Source organism: Trichechus manatus, unplaced genomic scaffold (genome assembly GCF_000243295.1).
Source record: "Trichechus manatus latirostris isolate Lorelei unplaced genomic scaffold, TriManLat1.0 scaffold00080, whole genome shotgun sequence".
Taxonomy (NCBI): domain Eukaryota; kingdom Metazoa; phylum Chordata; class Mammalia; order Sirenia; family Trichechidae; genus Trichechus; species Trichechus manatus.
Genome location: NW_004444016.1, coordinates 5,420,898 through 5,434,941, shown reverse-complemented (window position 1 = coordinate 5,434,941; position 14,044 = coordinate 5,420,898). Strand labels below are relative to the sequence as shown.

The following is a 14,044-nucleotide window of genomic DNA, read 5'->3' as shown; positions in this document are numbered from 1 at the left end:
AAAAAGAACGTATTTGTATATTATATAATTAACATTAAAAATAAAAAGGAAAGTAATGACTTTGGGGTCAGCTTGGAAGATAAATTACAGAGGAAAGAAACTGGAGGCAAGGAGACCAAATTACAGAGCAATAACCCAGAGCTGAAAAAGGCCTAAACCAATAGGAAGACTGTATGACTGGAAAGTACACTTGAGAAATTAGAGATAAAAATAACAGGATATGGTGACGATTGTGAGGGGGTAAAACAAAACTTAACTCCAAGGTTCTTTTCATTTCCAATTTCCCTACTTACTTTCTAAATGAAATGTGAACTCTATTACAAATGACTTTACAAAACTGTGGGATATCTTCACAACTAAGGCAGGGAACAATACATGTCTAGAATTCTGCTGTTTTTAAATAAAAATAATTTTCTCTCTACAATTCTTTTGATTTTCAAGAGATAGCTTTCCAACAATTACCCCCAATTTTTTAAATACTTTCTAACATTCTGAATAAATTAAACATTAAGTATTCAGGGATAACCTGAATAAAAACTCAAGCACATATAGTGCTTTTAGGGACCATGGAATCACAAAGATCTGGATTTGCATCTCAACTCCACCATTTCTTAGCTGTGTAGCCGAGAGCAAGATACTTTAGTCTCTTTGAGCCTCACTTCCTTTGTCTATAAATAGGGACAATAAGTATCTCAAAGGATTGTCCGCAGGATTAAGTCAAATAAAAAGATAAAGTGCCTAGCAGAACATGGGCTCCTGATAAACTCATTCCTTAAGCATACACATATGATTAGTTTGGATGTAAATTGATATGACTTAAAAAAGGGAAGAAAAGAAAATTGCTGTATATCAAGGACCTTAAATATGTTCAAGGAGCCCTGGTAGCACAGTGATTGAGCGCTAGGCTACTAAATGAAAGGTTAGTGGTTCAAACCCACCAGCTGCTCAGTGGGAGAAAGACGTAACAACAGTCGGCTTCCATAAAGATTTACAGCCTTGCAAACCCTAGGGCAGTTCCACTCTGTCCTACACGGTTGCTGTGAGTCAGAACTGACTAGACAGCAATCGGTCTGTTTGTTTGGTTTTTTGGTTTTTAAATATGTTCACACTTTATATTTCCATAATACCACTTCTGGGGATAATCCTAAACAAGAAAATGCTCATTACAGCATGACTGATAAAGCCTAAAATCTGAAATAATATCTAATGAAAGAGGAACACTTAAAGTATCCAGTCAATAAAAACTATATTCATAAGGTTTTCTTAGAGCATTTATTATCTTCCTTCCAGTTATGAAAGCAAACGTGTTACTTGTGCAAAATACAGAAAAGCACTAAGAAAATTAAAATCACCCATAATACAAAGTTTATAATAATAAAAGAAAATAATTGCTATATTAAATGAAAGAACGAAACTCAAAATTGAAAATACAGTATGAATTCAATACTTTTAAAAATCCTAAAAAAAGATTAGAAGAACATATGTATCAAAAAAATAAACAGCAGTTTCTAATAGGTTGTGAGACTACAGGTATGATTTTTTTTGTAATATTATTATAATAATTTCTACATTTTGTTCAATATGTAAATAGGCATGCATTACTGCAGAATCAGAAAACAAAACATCAAATGCTTCTACATCTAGGAAAACAACTCAATCCAGATATAAATCACAAAACCCAAGGGATAACATACCTTGGGTTGGAGTCCCAAATATGATTCCAATAATATCAAGACAAAGAAATCAGTAGTGAGTCCATCTCAATAAAAAAGGAAAAAAAATCTAAAAGATTATAAATACCTCATACCGGGGGCCATACAGTAGAAATCTCATAATAAATCAGAAGTCGAAGTTAACCTAATACAGGTTTCTAAACTTTCTACTTTTTTAGATAGGGTAGTCAGGAAAGGTCTTTTAAAACATTAATAAAAAAATGCATGTGTTCTCTGTCCTGAAAGATCTTACAATCTAGTGGGGGAGATAAGATACATATCTTGTTATGTATCTGTAACAAGAAAGATTACCACAAATATTCCAAAAGAGATATCCACAAAGTGCTAAAAAAGAAGGAAAAAAAAACCTTATGCTGGGCATGCAGAAGGGCTTTCAGGAGGTAGCAGCACCTAGGATGAGTGGGCTTCCTATTCTCTTTATAGGATTTCAATGCGTGGCAACATTAAAAGCAAAGGGTAAAGGGGGAACAAAGTAACAAAAGCCAAAAAGTATTAGGAAAAGCAGGAGGATCACCAAATCAGGGCTGTAAATATCCTTTACGTAAATTGCTGTGAACATCCTTTTGGCAACTCTGAGGATCCTTCTTATCTATAATTTGGTCTCTTGAGTAGACCGGGAGGGGGCTCTATGCAGATCTCTGGACAGGTGTATCTCCCACTGTAAATTAATAACCTTGTATGTGGATTTACAAATCAGTCTCCAGGGAGTTGGCTTAGTGAGAACTGGTCCTCTAGAGCCCGATTACCCCTGAAATTACTAAAAAAAATGGAGTTTCTGCCCTTGCAAAACTGAAACAGGTCACACTACTTGAGTTACTATTAAACAAAAACGCAGGTTTTACCCATCTACAGAACAAGGGTAAAAGACACTTTGGCAATGGGGATGAAAGGGTGGGGGTCAGAGGGCTTAAAAACCACCAACCTGTCAAAGGCAGTGGAAAACTGAGAAGCAACAACAGGTGTTGTGTACCCCAGGCCTTGTGGAAGAAAAGCCTACAGGAACCCACCCCAGCTGTTGTTGAGAATTATCACTGACAACAGAAAATGCCATGTTACTTATCCACCATTTAGAGTGCTAGTGGGGTAGTCTGATGATGGAGGGGGAACTAAATCAACCAGAACAAGTTGGGAATGAGACCCAGGAAAGTGAGTATTAAAAGGGGGAATGAGCCCTTGGCAGGTGGGGAGTTAGTGAAGCAAGTCCCTTAAAAACAAATGGTAATAAAGAGGAAAGATCTGATTGTGTAAAGAAAGAGGATGCTGGACACAATAACCGGTATATAATGTGATCAATTGCGGACATATGGCACAATCCTAAAATATATAGACTACAAAGACAAACTAAAATAGCACTATTAAAAATCACACACATACACATAGTATACAAAATAAGTTTTTTTTTTTTTTAAATGAACTATACTTGAGAGTCTGAAAAACTCAACTGTGGCTCAGTGTTTCAAAAACAGATCTGCTGCTATGAGACTTGAGATGAAAAGTATGCTTAAAGGGACTCAATTAAACAGTATATATTTTTACTGTCAAATACGTACAATCTCATTTTTATTTAAAGTTATCTAAATACACTAATCCACAAAAAAATAAGTCTATTTAATCAACAGAGCACAAGATCACACAGTAGCACTAATTTTTATCTAACTTTTGGAATTATAAGTAAGAAAAGAACACTTAAGGATACACATTGAAAGCTACAAACTCCCATTTCTTATATTAGGGCTATGTTTGTTTGAACACAGGTCAAGAATAAATAATAGATTATACATTAAAAACATGGTACTATCCTGGACACCCACCACTCGTCTATCAGTTTGTCATACTGTGGTGGCTTGAGTGTTGCTGTGATGCTGAAAGCTATGCCACCAGTACTTCAAACACTAGCAGCGTCACCCAGGGTGGGCAGGTTTCAGTGGAGTTAGAAAGACCTGATGATCTACTTCTAAAAAAAAAAAAAAAACTGGCCAGTGAAAACCTTATGAATAGCAGTGGAAGTGTCTGATTTAGTGCGGGAAGATGAACTCCTCAGGCTGGAAGGCACTCAAAATACAACTGGGTAAGATGCCTCCTCAAAGTAGAGTCAACCGTAATGATGCAGACGGAATAAAGCTTTCAGGATCTTCATTTGCTGATGTGACACAACTCAAAATGAGAAGAAACAGCTGCAAACATCCATTAATAATCAGAATGTGGCATGTACGAAGTATGAATCTATGAAAATTGGAAGTCGTCAAAAATGAAATGGAACGCATAAACATTGAATAGGCATTAGTGAGCTGAAATGGACTGGTATTGGCCATTCTGAATCGGACAATCATATGGTCTATTACTCAGGGAATCACAAATTGAAGAGGAATGGCGTTGCATTCATTGCCTAAAAGAACATTTCAAGATTTGTCCTGAAGTACAATGCTGTCAGTGATAGGATAATATCCACATGCTTACAAGAAAGACCAGTTCGTATGACTATATTCAAATTTACACACTGAACACTAATGCCAAAGATGAAGAAATGGAAGATTTTTACCAACATCTGCAGTCTGAAATTGATCAAACATGCAATCAAGATGTATTGATAATTACTGGTGATTGGAATGCAACAGTTGGAAACAAAAAAGAAGGACCAGTAGTTGGAAAAGATGCTCCAGAAACGATGCTGGAGATTGCATGATTGCATTTTGCAAGACCAACAAATTATTCATTGCAAATATCTTTTTTCAACAACATAAACAGTGACTATACATGAGGACCTCACCGGATGGAATACACAGGAATCAAATTGACTACATCTGTACAATGAGACGATGGAGAAGCTCAATATCATCAGTCAGAACAAGGCTAGGGCCCAAATGCTCAACAGACCATCAATAAAATTGCTCATATGTAAGTTCAAGTTGAAGCTGAAGAAAATTAAAACAAGTCTACAAGAGCCAAAGTACGACCTTGAGTATATCCCACCTGAATCTGGAGACCATCTCAAGTATAGTTTTGGTGCACTGAACGCCAATGACTGAAGACCAGACAAGCTGTGGGAGGACATCATACATGAAGAGAGCAAAATGTCATTAAAAAGACAGGAAAGAAAAAAAAGACCAAAATAGATGTCAGAAGAGACTCTGAAACTTGCTCTTGAATGTAGATTAGCTAAAGCAAATAGAAGAAATGATGAGGTAAAGAGCTGAACAGAAGACTTCAAAGGGCAGCTCTAGAAGACAAAGTGAAGTATTATAACGTAATGTGCAAAGACCTTAAGTTAGAAAACCAACAAGGAAGAACACACTCGGCATTTTTCAATGTGAAAGAACTGAAGAAAAAATTCAAGCCTCGAGTTGCAATATAGAAGGATTCTATGGGCAAAATACTGCTTGATACAGTAAGCATCAAAAGAAGATGGAAGGAATACACAGTCACTGTACCGAAAATTGGCTGACGTTCAACCATTTCAGGAGATAGCATATGATCAAGAACCGATGGTACTGAAGGAAGAAATTCAAGATGCACTGAAGGCACTAGCAAAAAGGCAAGGCTCCAGAAATTGATGGAATACCACTGGGATGTTTCAACAAACAAATGCAACGCTGGAAGCGCTCACTTGTCTATGCCAAGAAATTTGGAAGACAGCTACCTGGCCAACCGACTGGAAGAGATCCGTACTAGTGACCATTCCAAAGAAAGGTGATGCAATGGAATGCAGAAATTATAGAACAGTATCATTAATATCACTGGTAAATAAAATTTTGGTGAAGATAATTCAACAACAATTGCAGCAGTACATCAACAGGGAACTGCCAGAAAGCCAAGCCAGATTCAGAAAAAGATGACGTATATCATTGCTGAAGTCTGATGGATCTTGGCCGAAAGCAGAAAATACTAGAACGATATCTACCTGTGTTTTATTGACTATGCAAAGGCATTTGGCTGTGTGAATCATAACAAATTATGGATAACATTGCGAAGAATAGGAATTCCAGAACACTTAATTGTGATCATGCGGAACCTGTACACAGACCAAGAGGCAGTCATTCCAAGAGGACACAGAGGTCCTACGTAGTTTAAAATCAGGAAAGGTGTGCACCAGGGTTGTATCCTTTCACCAAACTTGTTCAATCTGTATGCTGAACAAATAATCCAAGAAGCTGGACTCTATGAAGAAGAACGTGGCATCAGGACTGGAGGAAGACTTATTAACAACCTGCAATATGCAGATGGCACAACCCTGCTTGCAGAAAGCGAAGCAGACTTGAAACACTCACTGATGACGATCAAAGACCATAGCCTTCAGTATGGATTACACCTCAACATAAAAAAAACAAAATCTTCACAACTGGACCAATAAGCAACATCATGATAAAGGAAGAAAATATTGAAGTTGTCAAGGATTTCATTCTACCTGGATCCACAATCAATGCCCATGAAGCAGCAGTCAAGAAATCAAACGACATTGTATTGGGCAAATCTGCTGCAAAAGACCTCTTTTAAGTGTTCAAAAGCAAAGATGTCACTTTGAGGACTAAGGCAGGCCTGTCTCATATTACTGGTATTTTTAATCTCCTCATATGCATGCAAAAGCTGGATAATGAAATGAGGAAGACCTAAGAAGAACCCTGAATTATGGTGTTGGTGAAGAATACTGAATATACCATAGACTGCCAGAAGAATGAACAAATCTGTCTTGGAAGAAGTACAGCATGAATGCTCCTTAGAAGCAAGGATGGCGAGACTCTGTGTCATGTACTTTGGACATGTTATCAGAAGCGACCAGTCCCTGGAGAAGGACATTATGCTTGGCAAGGTAGAAGGTCAGCAAAAAAGAGAAGACCCTCAAGGAGATGAACTGACACAGCAGCTGCAACAATGGGCTCAAACATAGTGACAATTCTTAGGATGGCATAGGACCGGGTGGTGTTTGGTTGTGTTGTACATAGGGTGGCTATAAGTTGGACTTGATGGTACCTAACAACAACAATCCTGGACACTACTATAATTATTATGTCATCTACAGACAAAGTAGAGAGATATTTTAGAGTTCACCTACCCTGAGAGTAAGGAAAGGTTGGGTGTGGAGGGGAGGGTAAAAAAATAAGGCAGATATGCTTTCACTGCTTTTGGAAGACTTCCAGATAGAAGAAACCTGGTACTAGCCTGAGCACTGCTACAATTATTACATCATCTAGAATCAAAGGAAAGGAATATTTTAGAGTCCACCTTTCCCCAAGACAGAGATGAAAGATTAAGGGATAAAAAAATAAGGCAGATACTCTTTCATTCCTCTTTCAAGTTCTGGATAGCTGAGATAGCTCAGATACACATTCAAAACAAACTGATGCTACTAAAAGCATCATTTAATCTACTATACAGCAAGAAAAGGATGGTTTATTTAATAAAATTGGTGCTGCCACAGTTGGTTAATCAACAGAAAAAAAAATTTAGATTCCCCTACCTCACATGTCATGCACAAAAATATTCGGGATGGGCCAAAGATCTAAAGGGAAAAATAAATAAATGAAAATATTAGAAAGAAATTTTGAAGAATATTTATATAGGCTCAAAATGGAGGCAATTTTCCTAAAGCAAGTAAACCCAGAAGCTATAAAGTCAGAGAGATCTGATGACATAAAATTTTTATTTTTCTGTATGGCAAAACAAGCCATATGCAAAGTCAAAAGACAAATGAGAGAAAATTACTGCAACACACTTGACAGGTAAAGGGTATTTAATATCCCTAATATGCACAGAACTTATACAGAGGGATAAATACAACTCCCATTTTTTTTAAAGTGGGCAAAAGATATGCATAGATAATTCATAAAAGAACTGAAAATGTCCAATAAAAAAGACTGGTAGCCATACAAATGCTAGAACTATTTTTTTCATCCATTAGACTCACAAAAGTGAGAAAGACCGATGAGACCGTGAATGGCATGAGTGAAGGGAAACAAGCACTACAAGCACTGTTGGTGGCAGTATGAAATGCTACAATCTTATGGGAAAATAACCTGGCATTACCTATAAAATAAATATATATATACTCTTTAACCTAATAATCCCACTCCTGTATGGCTAAACTACAGAAATAAAAACACGATTATATAAAGATATATGTACAAATATATTTACCACTGCATTGTTTGTAGTGACAAAAACAACTTTAAATAACTTGAATGTCCATCGAAAGGGGAATGATTGAATGAATTATGGTACATATATGGAATATAATGTAGCTTAGATATCAAAAAAAAAATGAGTAAGATCTATAGGTATTAATGCCCACAATATAGGTAATGTTAAATAAAAAAAAAAAAAAACTTAATCTTTTGCATATGGATGAATGTTTATATGTGTGTGTGTGTGTGTGTATATTTTGCACCAGCATTAAGAAAGATGAGCAAAGATAACTTATCCTTCCTTGGAGGAGTTAGTGGTGGTGGGATAGAGACTATCGGTTTTTTCTGTGCATACTTTTGGCTGTTTGATATTTTGCAAAATGCAAGTTATGCTTTTATAACAAAAAAAAGAAACAATTTTTTTGTGTTTATCTACTATACCTAATATGTGAAGGTCTCAAGTTTTCTGTAACTTCTGTGAGCCAATAATGATATAAGAACACAAAAAGGACACCAGATTAGGAAAGAAGAGTTCGAAATAAACGCATAAAAATCTGTTAAACTAATTAGGCCACAGGAATTTTTTTTTTTTAATGTAATAGACCTATTTTGAAACACAAATAAAGCTACTAATCATGGGGGAAAAAGGTCGTTTTCCTACTTCAGCTAAAAATCTCAGTAGTTACTTGCCAGTGTAGTTTTGATGGTGGAGATGCTTATCAACAAAACTCCCAATCAGTAGGATTCTGATTTTCCTTTTTTTCATATTTCATCGTAAGGTAGCACATGACTTTGGTACTGTTTTCCAAAAAAGGGTTCATTAAATGGATCAGTACTATATTTTAAAGGATTTCTGGATCAAAACATACTTAGAAAGAGGGTATTAATGGTGCCTAAAATTGAGAAGTGTGTTTTCAATCATTTCAGAAACTCATTCATTCAACCCTCAATTACTCATCCTTAACAGGGGGCGCCCTGCTATATGCATTACTCAAAACCAAGCATGCCTGAAAACATCTTAAACATAACTGAATGAACATCTGCCCAATCACAGGCTGGCTGCGTGCAAACTCCACCCCTGAGTACAGGAAGAGCACTTTTGATTGGAGGACGCTTGTGTTTACTACAGTGTGTGGTGCAAATTGGAAAGGCCCACATGCCCTGGGTCCAAAGGAAGTCTCTTTAATGAAAAAGGAAAACAAAACGGCTAACCCTGATTCTACGCTAGCCATTGTTATTAATAACAACTTCATTATAGTAACAGCAATTCTTGAGCAATTTTGCAAGCTGGTAAAATATTCTACAGGCTCTGAGTTTTGTTTTCTCATCTCTGTCCCTCCACATACATACAAGACAAGCATAAATGTGTTCTCAAAACCAAAATCTGCTTTTGCTTCTATATGCATACAGTTCCATGCAAGACCTCAACTCAGTTGTAACGTACACCTTGCTTTAATTACCAAGAATCACTGCAACTTTTTACTTCGTTTGAGAAACAACTCCATGGACCTAACAGCAAAATATCCAATATTTAGCTTAAAAGAATGTGTTCAGCATTTCAGTGAGCTTCAAAAACCTCTGCCCCTAGGGAACACAGGAAACTAAGTGAATGGGTAGCCATTTCAGGTGCAGAACTCATTAGCAATTCATTTGATGGAGAAAACAACCTTTGAAGAACCAGAAAATAAAATTCAGACTGAAAAGCTAGAGTAACCTAGGCCGTTGGTCAAAGTTTGCATTTAATGGTGTATCTTAACTATGTTTTGCATCCAAGGGCACAGAGTGAATTACTCAATCTGAGAGGAACACATCTATCCCACCCCAGCATAAAGAGTCATTTTATAAAAAGAGGGCAGAGGAATTTAGATTACTCTCCCAATCCCTTCTTAATCACCATGCCCACCCCCTTTATCTTTTTACAAATTCGCCCCAATGAAGCCTCATAGATGTCCTAGCGGCCTTTCTTACAGAGCATGGAGAAAGATCAAAGCAGATGAACTCGAGTGGCAGAAGCAAAGCTAAGGCCTAATGCAGCACAAGCCAAACAAGCAAAAACCTTGCATATTGGGGGGTGGGGTGGGAGGTGGGGGGAGCCTAGCACTGTTAAATCAATGGGTAGAAAAATGAATATCAGAATCCGACAATATTACTTACAAATTTCACAAAATGCATTCAAGTTTACAGCGGATAAAATACCTGCACAAGAAAGTTCATCAAGAATATTTACGTTCTGCCTGCTGATCTATTACATTCTAAAAGAATCCTCTTTTTCATAGCCTTATCTCACCACAGAAGCTCGGGCCGCTATCAGAATGACGAACTAAAGAGCCTTACAGAGGCTCAAAGACAATATTTTGCTGCCACGTTAACAAAAATAACACATCATGGTCCCAAATGTAAGTTAAGTTCTATTACTAAACAACAACTTTAATCACAAAACACTCTAAGTCATGTATTCGAAAGCGCCCAAGCCCCAACACAAAGTTTCAAAACAAAACCTCTCCCAAGGCTGAAGGAGAGTAGCCGAGTTGGGAGCAAAAATCACCCAGCAGCCCCATTCGGCTGCTAAGACAGATCTCAAACTCATAAAAAAACAGCCACAACTGCAGCTCCTGTCACCCAGAAGCTGAGAGAGAATCCAAAAGGGTCTCGAGAGCTGGCCTTTCTGGAGGCCGCCAGGTCGAACACCGCTCAGACAAGGAGGAAGTAACTGCCAGATAAAAAAGCCCCGAGCAGCTTCGACTGCAGCCTGTGCCTCCCACAACTGCCCACATTCCCGCCCCATTCGGGGCTCCGGGAGGACGAGAACACGGCGCAAGTCTACCGGGAAAGGCTGAAGACCACTGGTCCGCGTCTTCCAGAAGGCAGCGCTAGCACCGGCCGAACTCCGAGGGGCCCGGGAGCCCAGCGTTCGGTGGTTTGCTCGGAACGCATGTTTAGGGGGGACGCCGAAAACGGGGTCGCCCAGGAGGCGGGGCCTGCCGGCTGGAAGCAGGAGCTGAAGGCTCCCCGGCCGCCCCCCGGGGGAAACCGACACGCGCACCTCGACGCGGAAGCCATGCCGGCCAGAGCTCCGGGTGCCTAGGAGCCGGCGGGGGGCGCTGAGGAGATCGGGGGGCGCTGAGGAGATCGGGGGGCGCAGAACTGGGGCACCCCCACCCCACCGCCCCCTCACAAAGGCCCCCGGGGAGGCCGCCCGCAGGCCCCTCAGCCCCGGTCTCGAGTGCTCGACTCGACCGCCACTCACCGCTAGGTCCTGGGGCACCGCCCCGCTCATGGCCCGCACCGTGCCGGCCCGCCAGGCCCGAGTGCGCAGCGCAGGCCCGGGATCTCCGCCTGCCGCCGCCACTGCTGCCGCCGCCGCGGGAACCGAGGCTGAGGCTGAGGCCGCGGTGTCCGCGAACAGAAGCAGCAGCCGCTTGCCCACCGGGGAAGCCGCCGCGTCCGCCATCGCCAGGGCCGCCCGGACCCCTACTCCAGCCCTCCCACCACCTCCGCCGCCGAGCGCCCGATCCGCCCGCAAGGCCTCCCTCCGCACCACCCGCGGCCGCGGCTCCCCCCAACCCCCCCCCCCAACAGCCACCACCAACCACCGGCGCCGCGCAGCGCCCCCCGTGGCCGGGAGCGGAGCCACAACCTGGGCCCCGCACAGCGCCCCCCGCGCTTCGGAGCAGGACGGCAGCTGCGGGCCCCTCTTAGCGCTCCACCCCAACCTCCCCGGGGCCTGCAGTGCCCCCTGCGGCCGGGAGGGGAATTGCAGACTCAGCGGGGGTGGGGAGGTGGGCGAGTCCTTCAGTCCCCCATGGCACCATCTTGGTCCCAACCTTCCATCATAGGGGTCCCCTATCTGAGGCTTTAGCTTACCTTTCTCAGATACCAAAGACTTATTTAGGAGGTGGACTGAGGGGCAAGGTACCTATTGGGTGGACATTTTGAGCTAAGAAGTCGGTGCCCCATACCCACTTGACTTTCTATCCTGAAAATGAGCTACCCTTCCTATTATCTTTGAGAAAACTTTCCCCTCATTGGCCCATGGGATAAAATATCTCCCTTCTCATTGGCCCAAAACTAACACACCATTCCATTGTATAACCCAAAACAGTTGCCCTGAAGTGGATTCAAATTCACAGCGCCCCTGTGTGTGTGAGTAGAACCATGCTCCAGAGGGTTTTCTTATGACTAACTTTTTGGAAGCAGATCACCAGGCCTTTCTTCCAAGGTGCCTCAGGGTTGACTTAAACTTCCAACCTTTCAGTTATCAGCCAACTGTGTCAACCATTTGCACCACCCAGGAAATCCCTTCCATTCTATACTGCCAATAAATACTTCATGGGTTCCTTTCCCATTGGCCAATGTGTTACATCCATTGGATGTGATGACACTTTTCACTGGGTGAAGGCCACTGTGCCAGCATCTTGGTTTTTGCCATAAACCCATGGAATTTCCCCTTTCTAGACAGCCAATGTTATTAAGTCCTGGTGTTTCTTAACCCAACTCAGATTTTAGGGGAAATGGAAAGAGATTAGACTCTCTTTCCTGGTTCAGTAGCATCACATTCTACCAAGGAATCAGTAGGGCTGGGAGCAAAGAAAACCCCGTCACTCCTATCTGAATTTATTTGGTACAGATGTAGAAGATTGATAGCTCCTGCTGAGTTATCCTGCTTCAGCCAGTGGAAAGTCACATTACATACAGTGGATGTAACACATTGTCCAATGGGAAAGGAACCCATGAAGTAATTTATTGGCAGTATAGAATGGAAGGGAGTTCCTGGGTGGTGCCACCATTGGCTGATAACTGAAAGCTTGGAAGTTCAAGTCTATCCAAAGAGGGTTGTAGAGAAGGGAAGATGCTGCTGAGATTTTTGGCTAGATTGCTATGGTGGCCCTGGCTCAACCACCAAGCAGCGGACAACCTCATTTAACTTTGGTAGTGTCAAAGAGACTAGTACAGTTTCCATGGTTTCATGGATGCAGAGACTAAGTACATATGGAAGCAGATACAAACCAGAAAGATAAAGGGCTTACTAATAACCCATGACTATTACTATTAAGGTGGCCATTTCTTTTATTGATCCACTGGCAGTAGCTGATTCTTTCTCCAAGACTCTGTGACTGCCAAGTTACCTCCTGTCCAGAACCAGTCTATATCCTTGACCTACTTTTCTTGTAGCAAAGGCTGGGGGGCCACCAAGTATTGACATTTATAAAAGTACAAAATATCTAGGGAAGTCATTTTAGAACTAACCCTATGAAGCACCAAGGAAACATTTGCTTAGACTTTTTCTCTCCCTGTTCCTTGGAACTTCTATCTCCCGCCAACCTGAGGCCAGACTCAGAATGCTTGTCTGGGCCGAAAGACCCCTCTTAAAGTAAAACTTGTAGTTGGTAGGCGGGTAACAAGGGTGAATCCCTACAGGACTTAGCTGCTTTGCAGCTTTCCTATCAAAATTCACTGCTGGGATTTTCTCTCACATGGAGCTCTAATTACTACCCTAGTGTCCAAGGCTGGCTTCTCCCAGCACCAGAGACAGAAATGTGCCTTAGCTCAGGGATGGGAGAAGCAGAGGTGGGAAATGTATTCAAGAAATATGCCAGGCACTTTTCATGTGCCAGAATCTTTTAAAAGTGTTGGTAACACAACAGTGAATAAAACAAAACCCCTGCCCTCATGGAGTTTACATTCTTTCCTATACTAGCAGCACTTCAGGAATGGAAAATAAAATCATACTCGGCCTCACAAAATAAACAGCAGAAAAACCCAACGAAATAATTCAGAAGAAAGGAAAAGGGGGGTGAGCCACTTTAGATGCTCAAACTTTACCCCTGCTCTACCAGTAGGTGAAATCAAATAGCAGTTTTAAGGAAAAAAACTGTAATTCTAAGCTTCTCCAACCACACACCACTGCCCGCACCCCCCCCCCCAAAGCCTCTTTTGTTTCCAGGGCAGGTGACAACTCTCACTCTTTCTAGGATACATTTTTGCCCCCTGAAAGGTTCCTGCTTCAGGTAGTCAAGCCAATCCTGTCCTCCTGCACATTTCAGTGGTATTCACTGATGAGTATCCTTAGTTTGAAGCAGGAAACTGGGACATAAGCTAAGCAACTTGACTCTTCTTGCTGCTTGGCAAGTCAGCACAACTGGTAAAGAAAGGCTAAGCCTTAGGGACAGAGGCTCCTGTTTGGATCTCTAAGCA

The 14,044-nt window shown here is 41.2% G+C and overlaps 1 protein-coding gene across 5 annotated transcripts in view; it reads right to left on the bottom strand.

The window, feature by feature from the left end:
• KDM3B (lysine demethylase 3B) overlaps positions 1-11,491 on the bottom strand; it is a 70,055-nt gene extending 58,564 nt beyond the window's left edge. For 3 of the 5 annotated variants that reach the window (XM_023735579.1, XM_023735580.1, XM_023735581.1), the window contains exons 1-2: positions 11,097-11,346; positions 7,186-7,227 (exon numbers count right to left, since the gene is read on the bottom strand). In XM_023735579.1, the coding sequence (XP_023591347.1) occupies positions 7,186-7,227; positions 11,097-11,300 (246 nt within the window). In that variant the 5' untranslated portion in view covers positions 11,301-11,346. Of the gene's footprint in view, positions 1-7,185; positions 7,228-11,096 lie in introns of all 5 variants that reach the window. The other 2 variants (XM_004381041.2, XM_023735582.1) reach the window with 2 other exon arrangements.
• Positions 11,492-14,044: the final 2,553 nt, after the last annotated feature.